General features: G+C 38.3%; 1 protein-coding gene across 1 annotated transcript in view; it reads right to left on the bottom strand.

Annotated features, from left to right (window-relative positions):
- LOC137615380 (intersectin-1-like) overlaps positions 1–20,338 on the bottom strand; it is a 377,240-nt gene that overhangs the window by 312,984 nt on the left and 43,918 nt on the right. Inside the window, exons 4-10 of the mRNA XM_068345199.1 lie at positions 20,281–20,313; positions 19,576–19,986; positions 18,527–18,730; positions 10,464–10,798; positions 4,407–4,519; positions 4,035–4,202; positions 3,616–3,833 (exon numbers count right to left, since the gene is read on the bottom strand). Of these exons, the coding sequence (XP_068201300.1) occupies positions 3,616–3,833; positions 4,035–4,202; positions 4,407–4,519; positions 10,464–10,798; positions 18,527–18,730; positions 19,576–19,986; positions 20,281–20,313 (1,482 nt within the window). The remainder of the gene's footprint in view (positions 1–3,615; positions 3,834–4,034; positions 4,203–4,406; positions 4,520–10,463; positions 10,799–18,526; positions 18,731–19,575; positions 19,987–20,280; positions 20,314–20,338) is intronic.

Genomic DNA, 20,338 nt, shown 5'->3' with positions numbered 1-20,338 from the left:
TTCCAAAAGCTAACTAAGCTAATATAGAAGTTTCCAGTAAAGCGACAGCCGAAATCAAAGAGAAATACTTCACCAAAGTCGTGAAAATACTCCAAGAACATAAGCGTATCCCAGAACGTCTTGTCAGAAGCACGACAGAGGAATAATTGAGGTGGTGTCAACAAGAAGTACTTGAGTACCTGGCCACAGGTGGCGCTGGTAAGAACACCCCCTTCTAGTATTGTGATAGCTGGCGTATCCCTCCATAGAATTCTGTCGGGCAACAGAGTTGACAGCTACATGATTATCGGGTAAGTTTAATATTGAAAAATACATTGATAAAAACATCTTAGTAATCTGATTGAAACCGTCTCCTTCTTAATTTTTAAGTCTAAAGGACATTATAACTTAAAAACCCACATGCTAGAAAAGCGACAAAATGAATGGTAGGAGGCTGGCCAAGGCACCAGTCACCCGTGGAGATAGTACTGTTAGAGATTTATTGAGTCCTTTGACTGGCCCAATAGTACTACTGTACATTTTATCCCTCTCTTGTTATAGCTAATTTTTCTTTTACTTTCACATACACCAATTAGCCTAGCCTATTTTTACAAATTCTCCATTTAAGCATTCTAACAACTAGAATTTACAATGAAGTTTATCCACTGCCATGAAGAGATGGAGGTAAGTGTGACTGTTATTCCTTAAAAGTTCCCTGTCACATCAATTGCAGCCGGTACTCAAAGTTTTTTGCAGCATCTCTATGGTCCCAAGTTGGTTTTCCTTCTTTTTTTTTACCATCTCTTTGGTCCAAGATTTTTTTTTTTTTTTTTTTTTTTTTTTACTTTTCATGCAATTCATTTTGGTTTCTACCCAATTATGCAGTCTCTTACATTTCCTACTACAACTTTTATCCCTTATTGATAACTTTTGAGCCATCTCTGCACTAAGCAGAGCAATGACAAACTCAATCTTCCTCACTAGAGTTTTCCTGAAACTTAACCAACTAGTTTAGCTTTTAGGTCCTGTGAAATTGGAACTCCTTCATAGGACATTGATGCTTAAAGAGGTGCAGACACAAATGATATTTTCCTAGGTCATCTATTATCTATTCTAATGAACCTTTCTTGGGGTTCAACTGGCTGGCTCAGCAAAGCTCTCCCCTATCGATGCTTATCATTAAAAAAAATACGTTTCCCATTCACCCTTACTCCAGTTGCCTCCCCCAAGACATAATGGTTGCGAACGGCATCTGTGGTGTTCCACTGTAACCAATTTAGGGGTGGGTAAGCGTCAAAGTATTCGCCATCACTCCGAACTATATCACAAGCTCTGATCATTCACTGCAACTAATTACCAGTCTAGAATCTAATTGTGCATTTTTTTGTTACATAGTTCAAACATATGCAGTTACTGTATGTCTTTTTCTGCATTCAAAATACTGTATGTGTTTAAATTATTCAGTTACTCGGTTATCAACAGAACTTAATGATCTTCATTCCATTTATGCTACATGTTGTGTAACTCTAAACATAAAAGGAAAGAGGTCTCTAATTCTGTGAAGAGTTCACAGATGGCTAGCTAATTGATTTGATTGGCAATATAAAGATTAGAGTTCAAACAAGTTGGGAGCAGTACAATGTTTGGAATGAGATTAAGGAGTTTGAATTTTAACTTTCAATATTTATGGGAAACTTTGCTTCATTCATACGGTCAGAGATTTCTAGCACTAATTTAGCGAGTGGCAGTGGGCCTAGGCTAACCTGTAGTGTTTCAAACCCTACGCTAGCCTCACCTAGTGTTTGGGCTAACAGTTATTTTTTACGACCTGGCGATTGTAATTATGTACTCAGCACATCACAGATGCACATGCTTCCTCAAGTTTTGAACTCTGAATTTAGTTCAGTTCCTTTTATTCCAAAACATTTGCCCTTCTGAAATCCAGATTCATACTATTGACAATTGGATTCCAAGATTGAGTGGAATAGGAGCTCTGATCCTTATATCCTTCCTTCCGCCTCTGGATCAAGTGCTGCGCGAGCAACCATTCTGTGCCACAATCAATAATGACATATATTAAGCCTCTAATGCCAGATACACAGATTTTCAATACACCTTCAGCAATGTCTGCAGAGGTTAACAAAATATTTTGTCATGATACGGCTGGCAGCCAACTGTTGCACAATGATAAGACTGGCAAGTACATCATTCTTAATATAGGCTTTGCCACTAATAATATGGTGATGCTAAGTAAAGGACTTAATATACGAGGTAGTACCACTAAAGGGGCAGGTTTTGAAATTAATTCCCAACCATGTATATTTTGCACGAAATTAATTCCCAACCATGTATATTTTGCACAAGTGAATTTTATGGCTTTAGTAGTAAACAAAAGGAACAGTCAGAGGTTTCTGAGGTGATTTGTTTTGCAAACTCAGAAGATGTACATGAAGGCAATGACATATCTTGGCTGATTCTGATAAGGATAATGTATCAGAGTTCAAGGCTTTACAGTAACTAAACTTATGATGAAATATTCTCTGAGAAAACACTTTATATTAATACTGAGCCACCCTGTTCTTCGAAGTTACCTCATGCTTTTGAGTCTGCAAACTAATTATAAACCCCAAATCTCATGTACTTTTAAAGATAAAGTGGATAAAAATAGGAGTCAACTTCCGGGAAAACTAACTTAAAAGCTAAGGTTTACAATATATAATTTTTGTAGGTATTTGTCTTTGGAAAGCATTTTGGCAACGGCTCAGTGGCCTACCAAATACGTGTTTGCCAAGAAATACTTGATAGAACCCTGATTCTCTTGTAAGGATTGCTGATAGCTTTGTCCTATGGTAGTGAAAGAAGATGCTCTAGTTAAAGTGGGTATTTTGGGAGTGTATATATGGAGCTTTTGGTACTTAAATACAGGTTAGGTTAAATTTCCAAGGTGTTTTATCTTACCCACATGGTCATTTTAAAATCCACATCCCTGATCAGGATACTATTCTCTGACATCATCGTTCTGTTAGTTCTTTGTGTATGTAATATAAAATTTTTCTTAATTCTGACAATCCTTTGCATTCAGATACGTACGGACTGTATCACATAGCATGTAGTAGTAGGTATGCAGTTAATTCTAATAAACTTGCCTTCTCCATCACAAAACTTAATATTACACAGTATTCTCGAAGTTTTATACTAGATGTGACCAGATTGTGGAAGGATCTTCATACGCTGGTGATTGAATTGATTGAACTTCAGAGGTTCAAACCTGTTGCTGTTTTTCTGTTGAACTACAGTAATTGACATAAAAAATATTCTTCATGGTTTATGTATTACTTATCTATTTAAAGTTATAACCAATCTTAATGTATCCTATATATTTCTTCTAATAATTTCTCAAAAGTTTGTTATTCTTTTTATTTCCTTTCCACACTGGGCTGTTTTACCCATTGGAGCTCTTGGGCTTGTAACATTTCATTTCTCCAATAGGTTTATAGCTTGACTAAAGATATTATAAATAATAATAATAATAATAATAATAATAATAATAATAATAATAATAATAATAATAATAATAATACAAGCCTAGAAATAACAACCCTTCACAAAAATACAAGGCAACATTTGAAAACTTACTGTCATTAACACCAGCAAGCACATCTGAAACAGGGGTTCCTCCTGAGCCCCCTGACTGAACACTAGAAGTACGCTGTCGACGATGGGTAGGTGGTATCAATTCTGGTGGCAATACGGTTGGGATTTTACCACCAGCCTTAGCACATTCACACATATACATGGCAAGCACAAATTCTTCACAAGATAAACGACCATCATTATCTATGTCCGAGAGGATCCTGTGTGACCGAAGTAATTTCAAAATGAGTGGAGTTCCAAATTATACAATTAAAAGTTCTTGTGAATATCCACCTACGTCACCATAGTACTGTATCCAAATATTATAAGTCACATATCAAATACAATACAAGTGTAAATAAATCAAAATATACCTTCAAGACAATCACACAATACAGTATATAAAAATATTAAATACATACCAAATCTGTGCCAGTGACTGCTGTGGTAGCTGAGACTGGATTAAAATATTTCGAGCTTGTGCCCCTGATAAGAAGCCAGTTTTTGCTCTATCAGACATGTTAAAGACTTGTGTATATTTAAGCTTGCTTCCTTGGGGTATTGCCCACTCGACTGGTGTCTGAGATCCTCTGGGAAAATTTTAAATGTATGGGTCTTACAACTTCTAATAAAGAGGCAATAACTAAAAAATTTCTTCCATTTCACAGCCTTAGCAGTTCTAAAGTTTTTCAAACAATGCAATTCTGTAATATCAATATTCAAACTTGCTATAGAAACATAAAAATGTACAATTCAAGACAATTTTAAAAAAGAAAATATTAAAAAAATTTTACCCAGACTCCTGGCTGCCAGTGCGTTGCATTGTTGAAGCAGTAGGAGCACCTGGAATACCTGGCGGAGCGGCAGATGCTACAGGAACATTTGGAATTTGTCCAACACCTCCCATCTACAAAGAAAACAAGATAAAAACAACGTAATACCACAAAAACAATACAACACCACAAGCTTCAGTTTTTATTACAGCACTATAAGTGGTTTTATATCATAAAAATTTGAACAAAATCCTTCAAAATTATTGTGAGCACAAATATTTTTCCAGAAAATAAAATGTTTTTTAAGTCATTTTTATTTTTCTTAGCTATACAAACCTCAGTCCTTTAATAAACTGTTTTAGCACGAGCTGAAAATTGTCATTAAGAGTTGTACAACGGGCAGTTGAAGAGCTTGGTGGAGGGTATGGGCGAGATGCTCCACCCGTCACCAGTCTGAAAGCTTCACTTTTGAACTTTTGGCCAGGAATGAGAAGGGTGGTTGAGGAGAGAAGTTAGGTTAAAGGATCCAGATTTGTATAGCTAGGAAAAATATAAACTATACTTTAAAAATTTGTGTTTTGTTCATTAGTGACATACAAACCATTGTACAATAATAGGGAAACTCACTGCTTAGTGGATTGAAAGTCACTCTAGAACTAAATTAGATAGCTCTATTTCTTCCCTGGAAGTGTCCAACTGCCTGGTCCTGTGAGGGAGCAAAGCAGTGCCTCCAGCAACCTACTAACTGTCTTTCAAAGGGATGAGAAGACTGATAGGACCTGGCTTGTACAAGGAGACATGTACACGGTCAAAGGAGGGAACCCTTCCCCAAAGAAGAAACCCTTCTCGTGAAGGGAATATCAGTTTAGAACAATATACTGAGCCTGCATGGTGATCAATGGGTTAGTAGAGATTTCTCCATCCTTTCCCTCGACTACGGAAGATCGGGGAAATACTTCTTTATGGATAAAGAATGGAGCTCAGAAGAGTAACTTACCAGCATCAGATCCGATCCAGCACAGAAACTTTCACCAATTTGTCCCCCGAGAGGGGGGGGGAAGAAAATTGAATGAAAAGAGCCAGTCAATCTATCGTTCCTTCCATGCTTACATCTACACGTTACTATGGTCGAGAGACTTCCAGTCGTATGGGAGCTGGACTTATTACAAAACTAATTCAGCAGCCACCACAGGACTCAGCATAAAGGTGTCAACCAGCTTGAGGGTATACTCCCATAAAGAAAAGCCTGTGAAGGTAGTCTGTCATTTTCAGATACCTGCTATCTTCACTTGGCCCACTAATAGGTTTTTTCTAAATGATATTGTGTGGCCTATACCCGAGTTCATGAGCCCTGGCCCTTGCTGGTAACTAGACTCTCTCATCGGTTGAAGAATACTTTGTACTGTCATTTTCAGATTCCTACTATCTTCACTTGACCAACTTACAGATTTCTTCTAAATGATATTGTGGGGCCTATACTCGACTTCATGAGCCCTGGCCCTAGCTGGTAACAAGACTCTCTCATCGGTTGAAGAATACTTTGTACTGTCATTTTCAGATTCCTACTATCTTCACTTGGCCAACTAACAGATTTCTTCTAAATGATATTGTGGGGCCTATACCTGACTTCATGTGCCCTGGCCCTAGCTGGTAACTAGACTCTCTCATCGGTTGAAGAATACTTTGTACTGTCATTTTCAGATTCCTACTATCTTCACTTGGCCAACTAACAGATTTCTTCTAAATGATATTGTGGGGCCTATACCTGACTTCATGAGCCCTGCCCCTAGCTGGTAACTAGAATCTCTCATCCTTTTCAGATAGCACCACAGATCCTTTGAGGAAAACAATACCAATTTCTCTTGTTTACCACCCAACACTTTACATAGTGGGGGCGGGGGGGATGAAGAAGGGGTCTTGTGCAGCTGGGTTCTGAACTTTGGCATAAAACTAAGGGAGACCTCCTTTTACCCCTCAATGTGGGTGACTAAATAAAAGTGTTAGTGCAACTCGTCAACTCTCCGTGCGATGCTAAAGCTAGCAAAACGACAGCCCTGAAGGTTAGATCTGTCTGATGACCTCCTTAAAGGCTCATACAGGCTGTATGTGAGAGCTTAGAGGACAAGGGTCATGTCCCACTACGGGGGCCAAAGGTTACAGGTTGGGCAAGACTGCTCAAAGCTTCTCGTGAGCATAGACAACTATCACAAGGCAGAAAGGTCTTTACCCTGCAGTCAATAGACCATTCCCAAGGCTAAATGGTAGCCTTTGACCATTGCAACCAAGAAAGCCTTCTCTCACTGAAGGAAGACAAGGAAATCAACGATCTGTACTAAAGTGGCTCCAATCAGAGAAGTACTGTCTCCCTTCTACAACACCAATTGCAGAAGATGGCTCACTTCCCTGGGTAGAAAAGTGCAGAGGACCATCACAGGTATCCAGATATCTGCACAGTGCCTTGCAAAAATCATTCCACTTGAAGATGCTGGATAGCTTCCACCCATAAAGATCTAAGGACCTCACAGATTGGTGGTTACCTACGAAGGTGTGGCTGACAGACGAGCGTAGACCACTAGGGTAACTCAATTGGAACAGCTAAAAGATCAGGATACCACTCTACATGGGGCCAACCGGGTCATCCTGAGTCCTGGTGTAATCAATAACCTGTTGATTAATGGCTGGATCAGGATGAATGGAGCAAAGGCGTATATGTCTACGTGATCTATGGGTGAAGAAAAGCCTCTTCAATGATTGCCCATGGATCTGGAAGAGGGCAGCAAAACACAGGGAACTTCATGATTTGCTATGTGGCAAACAAGTTGATCCTCAAAGAGCACTACAGGTTAAGAAGCCTCTCCACTACACAAGGATACATGGATCACTCTGACTCCACAACCAGCCCCTGGCGAGTGAAAATGTACTGTAACTTGCTGACAACTCTACGGTGTGGAATTCGTCCAGACTTGTAACAGCTTCATCAGCAAGACCGTGGCCCCCATTATTATTATTATTATTATTACTTACTAAGCTACAACCCTAGTTGGAAAAGCAGTATGCTATAAGCCCAGGGGCTCCAACAGGGAAAATAGCTCAGTGCGGAAAGGAAAAAAGGAAAATAAAATATTCTAAGAAGAGTAACAACAATAAATATCTCCTATATAAACTATAAAAACTTTAACAAAACAAGAGGAAGAGAAATAAGATAGGAGTGTGTGCTCGAGTGTACCCTCAAGCAAGAGAACTCTAACCCAAGACAGTGAAAGGCCATGGTACAGAGGCTATGGCACTACCCAAGACTAGAGAAACAGTGGTTTGATTTTGGAGTGTCCTTCTCCTAGAAGAGCTGCTTACCATAGCTAAAGAGTCTCTTCTACCCTTACCAAGAGGAAAGTGGCACTGGACAATTACAGTGCAGTAACCCCTTGGGTGATGAAGAATTGTTTGGTAATCAGGTGTATGAGGATAGAGGAGAATATGTAAAGAATATGCCAGACTATTCAGTGTGTATGTAGGCAAAGGGAAAATGAACCGTAACCAGAGAGGAGGATCCAATGTAGTACTGTCTGGCCAGTCAAAAGACCCCATAACTCTCTAGCGGTAGTATCTCAACGGGTGGCTGGTGCCCTGGCCAACCTACTACCTACCTGATTGCTGACGTTGGTCAATACAATGGTGTACTCTCATCAATGTTGCTGGATGCTTCCTCAAACATTCTTGGAATGCTTGCAGCACTAGAAAGAGGAGTCGAGGTCCGAGTGACAAATGACGACGACACTACCCCAGAAGGAGAAACCACACGGGTTACTCCAAAGGAAGCCAGAAAACTGGGGCACATCATCACAGGGAAGAAGGAAGCCACATTAACAGAGATCCAAGGCAAGAATGGAGGTACAACCACAGACATAGAGGGAGAAGGGGTTACAGGCCAAGGGTTATGGTGCCAAGCAAAAAGCACAGGGGAAGGGGTAAAACACACAGGAAATGGGGTAACTGTGTGAAAAAAAGGCAACACTCACTTTCAGCCCTGAGGGTGACTTACACCCAAACCAAAGCTTGAATGGTGCCATCACAGGTGTCAATTCAAAGCTTTCACAGTTCTTTTGGGTTTGGAGGAAGATCACCAGAGTCCCTGACACTAGGGGCACCACCAGGCCTTTTACCACTAGCATCACCAAGATCACAGGGGAAAACTGGTGGAACCAGTGCAGAAGTAGCCTTAGCTATAAGCTCCCTCAACAAAGTAATTGAAGGCCTACCTCAAAAACCTAAGGACGCAATACAGTATACCTCCTTACGTCAAACTCATTGTCAGCAGTCAGCATGGAGACAGATGAAGAACCAATACCACCAAAACCTGAAAAGCATGCCAATGCACATACAAAGGATCCTTACTCCTGATGACCACTTCCCTGGGACTAAACCTGGGGTGTATGCACATGGGCAGTGGAAGGAAACTTGGCTACCTTCTTTCCTTTCAGGGTGTACATCTGCCACTGCATGAGGCCAAAATCTGCACTCAGCGCAAGGGGATGATTGCAGCTATCACAGGACCTATCAAAAACGTGTGTTACGTCTTGCAGTTGGTGGGTAGTGAAGGTAGACTGTCTTTTCCATAGACATGCCTGAAGTACCTACATCACAGAAAAGTTGTTCTTGATTGCCAAGGATGTACTTATGCCCCTGATATTGTGTTATACCCCCTTACTGTCAAAGAGGGGAAGGATTAATTGCAAAGTCGATAACCAGCCAGAACCACGAAGAGGTGTTCCTCATTGCCTATTCTTGACTGACTGTATTGACAAGCAAGTGCTTGATCTTTCGGCGAGATCCTCAAATTCATTTAAGTTGTGCCTCAGCACTCTTACAGGTCACTAAAACACTGGGTAGGAGGAGGATTGTGTGAATAACTGCAGATCCACTTGGTGACAAGTTGCACTAGAAAATAGATTAGGATTGATACTCGCCACTGGCGGGTGCTCGTGATCGACACACCACTGGGGCACTTTTGTGATCAAGAGATGCCACTGCCACATGCTCGTGATCAAGAATTGCCAGATGTGCGTGATCGTGAACGAAACTTAACAGAGGTGCGCGATTGTGAATGAGACTTGGCAGAGGTGCGCGATTGTGAACGAGACTTACCCAAGGTGCGTGATCATGAACGAGACTTGCCAGAGGTGCACTAGCCTTGACAGGTATGCTAACTTGTCTCTCACACTCTGCCTTGCCAAACAAAGAGAGTCGGGCTGAGAGCACAAGCAGGTGTTGCGCCATTTTTCCAACCCAACTAGGAGAGCTAGATGGCAAGCCTACTTGGCGAGTCAACACATGTAACTGCATGAGCTGGAGATTCATGGAATCTCTAACAAGTCTCACTGGCACTTATGAGCAACCTGCTTAAAAGGGGTTCAGCGAAGCGAGCTCTTGTGAGCACTACCCTGCTCCCTTTGGTCCAGAGTCAGGTTGGGGCCCCAAGTTAATTGGCAAAGGACAACATGCTGAAAGTTAGTACCCAAAGTGAAAGCTTTACAATACCTCTGATAACAGTTGGAAGTCGTTGACACCTAGTCAAAAGTTTTTATGGCTTTATGACAGCATGTGCTGATTTCTTCTACATAAAGAATGAAGGTTTGTATTCGTGTTAGAACAAATCTTGCTTGACTTCCTTAATGCAGATCCACAACCAGCATTCACTTTATACATTGAAAAAGAAAATGAAAAAGTTTTATTAGGATCTAACAGTACATGCAAAATTAAGCTTTCAGGCCAGTGAAGGGTGGGGCTTCTTGTATGCACCCTCCACCAGCTGTTCAACTGCTTTCTCTCTAATGACCCTCTCCAGCTCGCGCTGATACAATCTCCCTATTAATTGACTAGGGTTTGTATATTGTGTATGAACAAACAAGACTCCATTCAAGGGAGCCCAAAATATATGAATATATATATGAGAGAGAGAGAGAGAGAGAGAGAGAGAGAGAGAGAGAGAGAGAGAGAGAGAGAGAGAGAGAGAGAGAGAGAGAGAGAGAGAGAGAGAGAGAGAGAGATATATTAAAGGAGCTAATCAATCATATCACCTACCTGAGGCTGAACTGGCACTATAGGAGCTGCACCCATGGGCATTGTAGCAGCAACAGAAGCAGCTGGGACCATCGGCATAGGTGGCTGACCGACTGGGACCAAAGGTACAGGTTGGGCCACCGGAGCCATAGGCATAGCTGGTTGGGCCACTGGAGCAATAGGCATAACTGGTTGGGACACTGGAGCAATAGGCATAGCTGGTTTTGCCACTGGGGCAACAGGGGGCCTAATTAATGAAGTAGGGGCAATCGGAGCAGCTGCAGCCATAGGTGCTGCTACTGGCATGCCGCCCAAAGGCGCCTGAACTCCAGTTAGTCCTGGTAACGGGACAGCTCCTACAAGAAGGAATCACTCTTTAACAACATCACTATGATGATACAACTAGCTGATCAGCCAAATTCATAACAATAGCATCTGCAGAATGCTTAATGATTTTCTATTCAATACACCTGTATACTTTCTCCACTTAAATTATAAATTATACATATGCATACAAAAAATTGGGATACAAAATGGATAACCAAGTTAAGTTATTAATTTCTAAACTTTTATAATCAGGTGACATGATGATAATAGATGCTACAGTAAAAATAAATCCTTACAATAATTTAAAATATCACAAATAAGTATCATACAGACCCTAATGCCAATATTGAAGAGTGAAAAAGTATCCATTGTCATTCAGACACAGAGCATTAGGTGGATAGTAAACTTGAAAGCATTAGACACCCTTCAAAATGTATCGTGCAAATCTTTATCTACATATGGCAAAGCAATAAATGTTCACTGCATTTCTTGGAGTATATTTTTTTCCAAATAAACAATCAATGATACAACAAATGAATACTCATGGTTTGAAGCTGCAAAATTCATCTAGTATTAAAATACTTATCATTATAAAGCATCGACTTATGAATCTACAAAACTATAGATTGTAATAGTGTATAGTGTACTTTTACTCACTGGAAAGTATACTACTACCATAATATTAAGGAATACAGTATTATCCACCTAATTAAAAGGAATTCAATAAACTTGAACTACAATTCACCAACAATCTCATACATATTTGCAATATGATCAATGCATACTCACAGTTAGTTAACAAACTTGTTGTATCTAAAAGAAAGATATTGGTAATTTGAAACAAAAAATCTTTCAACTTATTAAAAATTACTGGCTTGGTTTTGTTAACAGGAACCTTCCTAAGAAAACCACATGATATCACTGTTTTGTTTTAGCGAATGGCATGCAGCTAGACTTTACGATTTGCCGTGTTATCTATTCCAATCAAGTTCCTTGTCTAGAATCCAACTTGATAATAAGTGTACAATAGCACCTAATTTTTCGTATTTCAAAAGTTCATTATACATACCTTCTACTTTTTAATTACCTTAGTCTTTAATATCTAATCGGTATACAGTGCCAATAAATGTCACTTATGCAATTTATTGGAATAATCACATTGAGCTTGCTAAGATGAGTAAACATTTCTGATAGCAAGTGGTTTCAGACAGACTTGATCAAGTGGTAAAGGTAATAGCAGCATAAGTAAAAACATCAACTTATGATTCTCAGTAGGGTGTGTGAACCATAGAAAAGAAAGCTCTGTGGCGAGACTAGATATTTAAAATAAAATTATGAATATTGCTTATATTTGAGGTGTGGTAAGCTTAAGTAATCTCTACTAATAAGTGGCTTAAGCTCCAAAAAGGTTAGATGAAGTAGAATATAGCAATCCTAAAATGGTTATTTTTTCACTTACAGTTCCGGATTAGAAATACAATATATATTTCATAAATCAAACAAAAGGAAAATTTTCTAAAACTTATTGCGTCCCCCCCCTTTATGGTTTCTTTAAACATGAAGAGGATATACTTTAAGGGGTAATTTCTCAATACAAAAAATAAAGTCCTTGAATTTTGTTTCACACTAAATAATGTACATAATTTTATTGGGATTAAGATACAGTACCAATTACTGTACTTTGGAGAATCATTAGTAATCAGCCTTGACATCTCGATACCAGTTAAGCAAGAAGTGCTTCCAAATGAGTTGTCTCTATCAATCAGTGTGTTAGAGATATTTGGAGTTGATGGGGAAAGCCGGATGTGTGTAAAAGTAGCTTCAGAATTAAAAACAGAGAAATTAGCAAAATCAAAACTGTATGGGGAATACTAGAATTTGAAATTGATGCCAAATTAGGTTAACACAGCCAATCAGTAGCCTATACCATGGTAACCCTCATAAACTGATTTTGTACAGTGCTAAACTAGCATTTATGAATGATAAAAACCTTTTCAAGGTTATCTAAAATTTGAAACTACCATATGAACTTGAATGCTGTATTCTTCTACTGAAAGAAGAAAACTTCTTTAAAGCCTTAGTATGACAAGGCACAAGCAGATGCTGGTGCTGTTTTATACTTGCAGATACACAACAGAACAAAAGCCTAAGCATAAGTTGCTCATTGGCATTAAAGAACAGTAGTAGAGTTTTTATTTTGAAAATATTATATGCATCTGGAAATCATCTCAACAATAAGCTACTTATAATCAATGGGTTATTATAAAAATTTGTTTAACAGTTTTCTATAAACATAAAGTTCATTTTAAAAATCTTTAAGGAGTTTAACCTGTTAAGCGTCATCCACGTAATAATATGTTCACCGCAAACTACTCAGTACCGCCTTCAATGGGATATTACGTTCATGACTTTAAATGCCATTTCAAGTCGAAAGTCCCGTAATAATACGTTTACTCGTATATTAAGTATAGGAACACCAATTGGCAACACTCTCAGCATATGTAAGCTGTAAATGGAAATTTATATGCTATCTGGAAACTTTTTTTCTGAAGGTCACTTGACATTAGAAGACTAGTTTCCTTTCAGTGTGCTTCAGGCATTTGTGCAGAGGTGATTTGTTTTGCTTCTTTCACAATGAGCTTCCTAAAGAGGATGCAAATTTCTTTCGATGAAATAAATGAAACACTAGAATAAATGCATAGAAGTATAATATTTTTCATTCAGTATTATGTAGCCTTTTGAAATAAGATAACAGTGGTATTACTTGTTTTTTTATTCCATCATTTAATAAAAATTACTACATTTAACTATAAATACGAATATGCATAAAAATTAACACTAACTTGGAAAAACTATATTAGTGAAGTGACCGCTAACTGCAAAAAAAAGCATGACTGTACGTTAGCAGAGAGGTGATCCAGGGGAACCCTTAACAGGTTAAGTTATGTTTCTTCACCAAAACTCGCAGCAAATGATTTCAGACTAAGGTCATACCATCTCCTAATATCCCTAAATTGTAATCAGGGCTTCAGAATATACTTAACAAACAGTAACCTATCATAATGAACACACAGGTACACTTAACATTCAGAATAAATTATTAAGTGAAGCAAGTACAGTATGCCCAACTCTCAAATGCACAATACTTAACTTTCAGATGGTTCTCAAACTAAATCTGACTTCTCTTCAATGCAAAAATTATATTTTCCTGAAAATGAGAATTTTTTTACTAAAATCTACCAATCATTCAATGACTGAACTTCCCCGACATGTGTACAGTATTCTGATGAATTGCAGACAGGAGTAGTTGAGTAGATATAAGAAAATGTTCATGCATGTGCATCCATGATCCATCAGTAAGTACTGTAGTGACTTTCTCCCTCATTGTGCAAGAGGAGAAAAGTATGTGGCCCAGCAAGAGAAAGGGGAGAGCAATTACAATGTTACTGACAAGGTTGTATGAAAAATATATTACACTGTATGTTATAAAAAGTTAGTTCTTACCAAAGCTATAAATCATACACATTACAGTGCCAAAATCACAATTTTGTAGGAAAGTAAAACAGTTGAAAGTCTTAGACATTGCAAAGGTCCCGTAGCTCCATTAGAGCTATAAGGACAAAAAAGATCAGGAACCAAATATCATTGGTGCTTTCATGGAGTACTATAAGCAGTTGAAAATCTGGAGAGAACTTGATGCTTTTAAAAGTAAAAGTTTACATTTTTAAGTAATAAATAGGGAAAGAAAAAGCTAGATGACTAGAAATAGAATAACGAAGAAGAAATGCAACACTAATCCAGATCTTGAAGTACCCAGTAAATGCCTCCAACAGACCACTATAGCATTTCTTATGCAGTGCAGGGTAACTAGACTAAAAGATGAAAGAATCCTAGCAAAAATCAATGCAAGGAACAAATACAAAATCATCCTATGGAAGTCCTCACACTTTACCCAAACTGGACCTGCCAGATGTGCAGTAGAGTCTGCGGTTCTAGGATTGGTCTGCAGATTCATACACAATGGAATCAACAACAGCAACGCTTATTTAATCATCATCACCATAGTTATCATTTAAGAATGCAGTAGTCGTCATCAACTTGAAGGACAGCCATAGAGAGGTAACACTGTTTGAGATTGCTAAAACAGCATCTTCCAGGTTGTTCATACCAATCCCATTGAAACCACAAAAAGGGCATTCAGTGTCAACCTCGAGTGGTTAGAGGCTCTAATCTTTACAAGGACCTTCCTGATCTTACTGATTTCCAAAAAATCTAAACAAAAAATTTGTACCACTTGAGACCTTGGCATCAAGCTTCAAAGCTACTGGATCCTACTGCACCAGTAATACACCATGAATTTAATGATTCAAGCTCATTTACAGATCATGTCTCACAAAAGGCCAAAAAGCTCCCAGTTCCAGCAACCAGTCCAAGACATAATTTGCTTGTATCCTGGTGCAGCTGTCTACAATGATGGTCTGCTTTCCTGAAACATATCTTGGAATGATCCAGAATCCATTTACCTATACACACAAAGATCATACCTATCAAATGACACGGGGATTTTCAGAACTTGCAAGTCACTGCTTCCTGAGGAATGCCTCCCTGGGAGATGTCTAATATTACTGATATTGATGCTTTTTATATGTGTGTTTACAGAATTGAAGGGGATGAAACACTACTTTCAGTTCCAGGAAGTCACTGTATTGCTTCCTGTCTACCTTCAACTAGGTCCCTATCACTTGATAAACAGAGATATTTAGTTTCCCAACCAGGGGACTCTGTCTTTAATGAGAACTTCTGAACCTCTACAAACCTGAGGATAGGCAAACTTCGTCCAGACATCAATGAAAACTTATGTGAACCTCTCCCAAGTTACAACAGGATAAACATCAGGAATAATTTCAGCCAACAAACATTCGGAGGGCAGCAAAGGGAGGGATATTCTCTTGAACCAAAAGTGGTGAGCCCATTTCTCAAATAATAATATGTAATTTCACTTATATGAACCCTTCCCAAGTTGCAACAACATAAACACCAGGGATAATCTCAGCCAACAAACATTCTGAAGGGTGCAAAAGGAGGGATATCCTCTTGAAGCAATAGTGGTGAGCGAGTTTCTCAAATAACAACTTATAATTTCACAGACCCTAAGCCTACCACAGTTTGAGTGAGGGCATTGGTTAATTACTAAAAATCCTGACTCTCAATAAACAGTTTTAGGACACTGTCTACTGAAGGACAAACCAATATTGTTGGAGTGCATATCTCCATCCACATATATGTCACCATTCTGGAAAAAAAAAAATTGTGTCCAGCTTCCTCCTACTGGTATAAGTCACACTGGTCAGTTGGTCTTAAATTGCCCCACCTTACATGTGACACAGGCTCTTGCCTTGACAGCCTGTAGAGGTCACAATAACAACCTCCACCGAAGATCAACATCTGACTTGACCAAGATTAACCAGTTGTCTAAATACCTTTACATTTATACTGAATTGAAGCGACCATGCTGCCATTGATGTTAAAATCTGGTAAAAACATGTTGTGAAATCACTAGTTGGGCACACAAGGCATGGAGCTGAAAAAAAATAATCTTCCCAGAGCATAAATACATGAAAGGCTACATCTTACGATGTTCAAATATGACAGAAGTAATAGTTCCTGATAGAACACCTCACCAACTCCAATATCTCTATCCTGAAGAGGTTTTGCTGGAGGAACTTATTCACAGCCAGAACTTTCATTTTTGGAACCTGCCTGTTTCCCAATCATTCTTCCTTGCTGTCTATGGCCTTGAAACTCTGAATTGCCCTGGTATGTCTTGCAGTTTACTGAGAGGAATATAAAGGAACTTGTCTCTGCATAGTGGATTAGGCCCCAAGACTCTTCTTCACCCAAGCAAGGACCAAGTCATAGCTGAAGATGATTCAGCAAGTAGAACTACTACTAGCTCGGAGGGTCAGTAAAATCGTAACTCTACCAAGGAAATTTATCGAGCAGTGAGCGGGACTTGAAACCACAAAGGCTAGTCATCACCGTCCTTGACCCAGTTCACTATCATAGAGGACAGAAACTTGGGTACTTAAGAGGAAAGCAGAGAAACTGTTGGAAAGAACAGAGATGAGGACGATGAGATGGACTGCAGGAATATCACTACTGGAAAGGATGGAGAGTCAAGATACTTGTATCAGAAGAATGTGTGGTATACGCAACATAAAAGATGAGGCTTGGGAAGCTCATCTGAGATACTACGACCATATAATAAGAAAAGAGGTGGAACCAATCAAGAGAGCTAAGACCATGCCAGAGAGGGGGGAGAGGAGGACTATGGGGTGAGGCAGGTCAAGTGAATGGATGTGTTGAAGAGGGATATGGGTGAGATGGGACTGGGGGAAGAAAGTACAGGGAATAGAAATACTGCAGATGGAGAATGTTGACTTGAGCGGCTGACCATGCTGTACATTGGCCCAAATAAGGTAGAAAGAAGATGAAGATAATGATTTCTGCCAGTTCTATGGTTAGCTTTGTAAAAACTATGTGTGGGTCAAGGTCTGAGGAACATAAGAAATAGAGAGAGAGGTTACCCATGACAAATGACCAGGAGGCATAAAATCATTCATGTGTAGAGGATAGAAGAAATTAATCAACCTCTTGGCCTCAACTGTCACAGCTGAAGACATTGCCTACTTAACTAAAACCCTAGATTCCAGATTAAACAATTGGGATAGGCATTAATTTCTTCCTTATCCTCACAGGATCATCTGTCTCTGGGGGGAAAACATATAGAGACCTAGATGTAATAAAACTATACCTGTAAATGGTGTACAGTACTCACTTTAAGAAAAGGATAAAATGCAATGAGACTTTATAATAAAGACAATTGACAGAATAAATCCCAGCATGAAACTAAGCTTCCTTTTCTAAAGCTACTGAAACGAAGCTGTGCCACCCACCAATGGATCAGAGGTAAATTTGTTAACAGTCATTCTTTTGTAACTCATTTCTTGTCTAAAAGACATCAGAATACATGCCTTGAAATATCTGCACTACAAATGGGAGCCCTGTATAATTGGTGAGTTTGGTTTTAATAAATGCTAAGCCATGACAATTTTCCAACAATTCTATACCAGTATACTAATTTTAAAGATAATGTTTTCACTTCCTAACAAATTTTGTGAACAACCGTTTTAAAACCCAACTGCATTAGGGTTCAATGGGAGATATATTTAACTTTGTGAACAACCGTTTTAAAAACCAACTGCATTAGGGCTCAATGGGAGATATATTCATGTTAAAACACAACTGCATGTTAATGGGAGATATACATAGGTGAAAACCCAACTACATAAGGATTAAATAGGAGACACACTAATGTTAAAACACATCTGCATGAGAGTTAAATGGGATGATATGCTTATGTTAAAACCCAACAGCATAAGGATTACATAAATGGGAGATATACCAATGTTAAAACCCAACCGCATAAGGAATAAATGGGAGACATACTAATGTTAAAACACAACTGCATGAGCGTTAAATAGGATGATATGCTTAGCTTAAAACCCAACTGCATAAGGATTAAATGGGAGATATACTAATATTAAAACAAAACTGCATAAGGATTAAATAGGAGATATAATATTAAAACTCAAATGCAAGAAAGTTTAAGGGGGATATATGCTAACAACTAAAACTAAATTAAGCTTTCCAATCAAACAATGCAAAGAAAATGTACAATGCATGCTAAAACTTACGAGCAGCAGAGGAATAGGTTGACATTAATGGAACCATCATTGGCCCTGTGACGGACACAGGCATGGTTCCTGGTACAATATTTAGAGTACCTGAAGCCCCTAAACCAGGCATGATGGATGTTGGTATGCCACCAGGTATAGAAGTCTGTGGCCTACTAAACGCAGAAGTTAGAGGCATATGACCTCCCAAAGCTGCGACTGAGGCTAGTGGTGGAGCAAGTGATAGAAAAGTTTAAGATAAAAGTAACTACAGGATGACTTAAAAGGGTGAACTTGTACAATTATAATGCAGTACTGTATTATAATTAAATGTGTATATGTAATCAATAGAGTATAGTAGATAAATATACATTTACAAGCATAAATATGTATATAAAAAGATATTGTAGATAAATGAATTACTATAATATATATATATATATATATATATATATATATATATATATATATATATATATATATATATATATATATATATATATATATATATATATATATATATATGTGTGTGTGTATATATATATATATATATATATATATATATATATATATATATATATATATATATATATATATATATATATATATATATATATATATATATGTGTGTATATATATATATATATATATATATATATATATATATATATATATATATATATATATATATATATATATATATATATGAAATGTATACCTACTAGAGAGAGGGAAAGAGAAACAATTAAGGCTCAATTATTTTTAGAGAAAGAGAAAGAAAGAGAGAGATTATTTGCTACCTGCATATTACAAAATGCGACTAAAGATTAAGTCTTCATTCTAAGTTTCTTTGGAAAAATAAAACAAAAACTGTATATAAATTCATACAACAAGGCAACTCAATTCTTATTATATCTTGATGCAACAAAACTACAAATCTTATAAACCATCTTTCCTAGACATACTAATATCTTACATACAAACTAACTACAGCTACAGTACACTGAGACAAAAATTAATGTCTTTCAATCATGCAGTGCACAAAATATGTCTTATGGATGAAGACTTACGAGGAGCAGAGGGAACAGATGACATTAATGGTACCATCCCTGGCCCTGTAACAGATACAGGCATGGTCCCTGTGCCATTAATCATGGCACCTGATGACCCCAGACCAGGAATGATCGATGTTGGAATAACACCTGGTATAGAGGTCGGTTGCATACTATATATAGATGTTAGAGGCACGGGACCACCTGAAGCTGCGACAGAGGAAAGTGGTGGAGCAACAGAGATAGAAGCTGAGATAGGGGCAGCTGGAAGAAGTGAAGAACCAGGAATAACCACAGGTGAAACAACTGGACCAGGAGCAATAGCTGGAGTAACAGAGGGACCACATCCCAATACCAGGGGTTCAGCACCACCTGCTCCTGCTCCAGATGAAATAAGATCGGCATATGTCCCAGCTGCTGTGGGAGTGCCTACAGGGACCAACATACAAAGTCAACACATAAACAAAACTACTTTTGTGAGGGTCTAACTACACATTGAAATTATCAATATCAAATAAGAAGTGTACACAAATACTGTACAGGTCTCCACATCAACAAAACATTTTACAATTCAAGACAATAAAATGGTAAAACTAGAAGAATCCGAGTTCTCCATGCATGCTAGTTAAAAAATATAATTATATACATCATTGTTTTGATGGCATGGTAGGTATGGTGTAAAACCTACAAAAGCAATATCATCACTTTGCCCATCACTCCTACCTGCAGCAGCAGTCGACTGCGGTGTGGAAGCTCCTGGTAAGCATTGCAAACAGAGACA

Source organism: Palaemon carinicauda, chromosome 21, assembly GCF_036898095.1.
Source record: "Palaemon carinicauda isolate YSFRI2023 chromosome 21, ASM3689809v2, whole genome shotgun sequence".
NCBI classification, from domain to species: Eukaryota; Metazoa; Arthropoda; class Malacostraca; order Decapoda; family Palaemonidae; genus Palaemon; species Palaemon carinicauda.
This window is presented reverse-complemented; position numbering and strand designations above follow the sequence as displayed.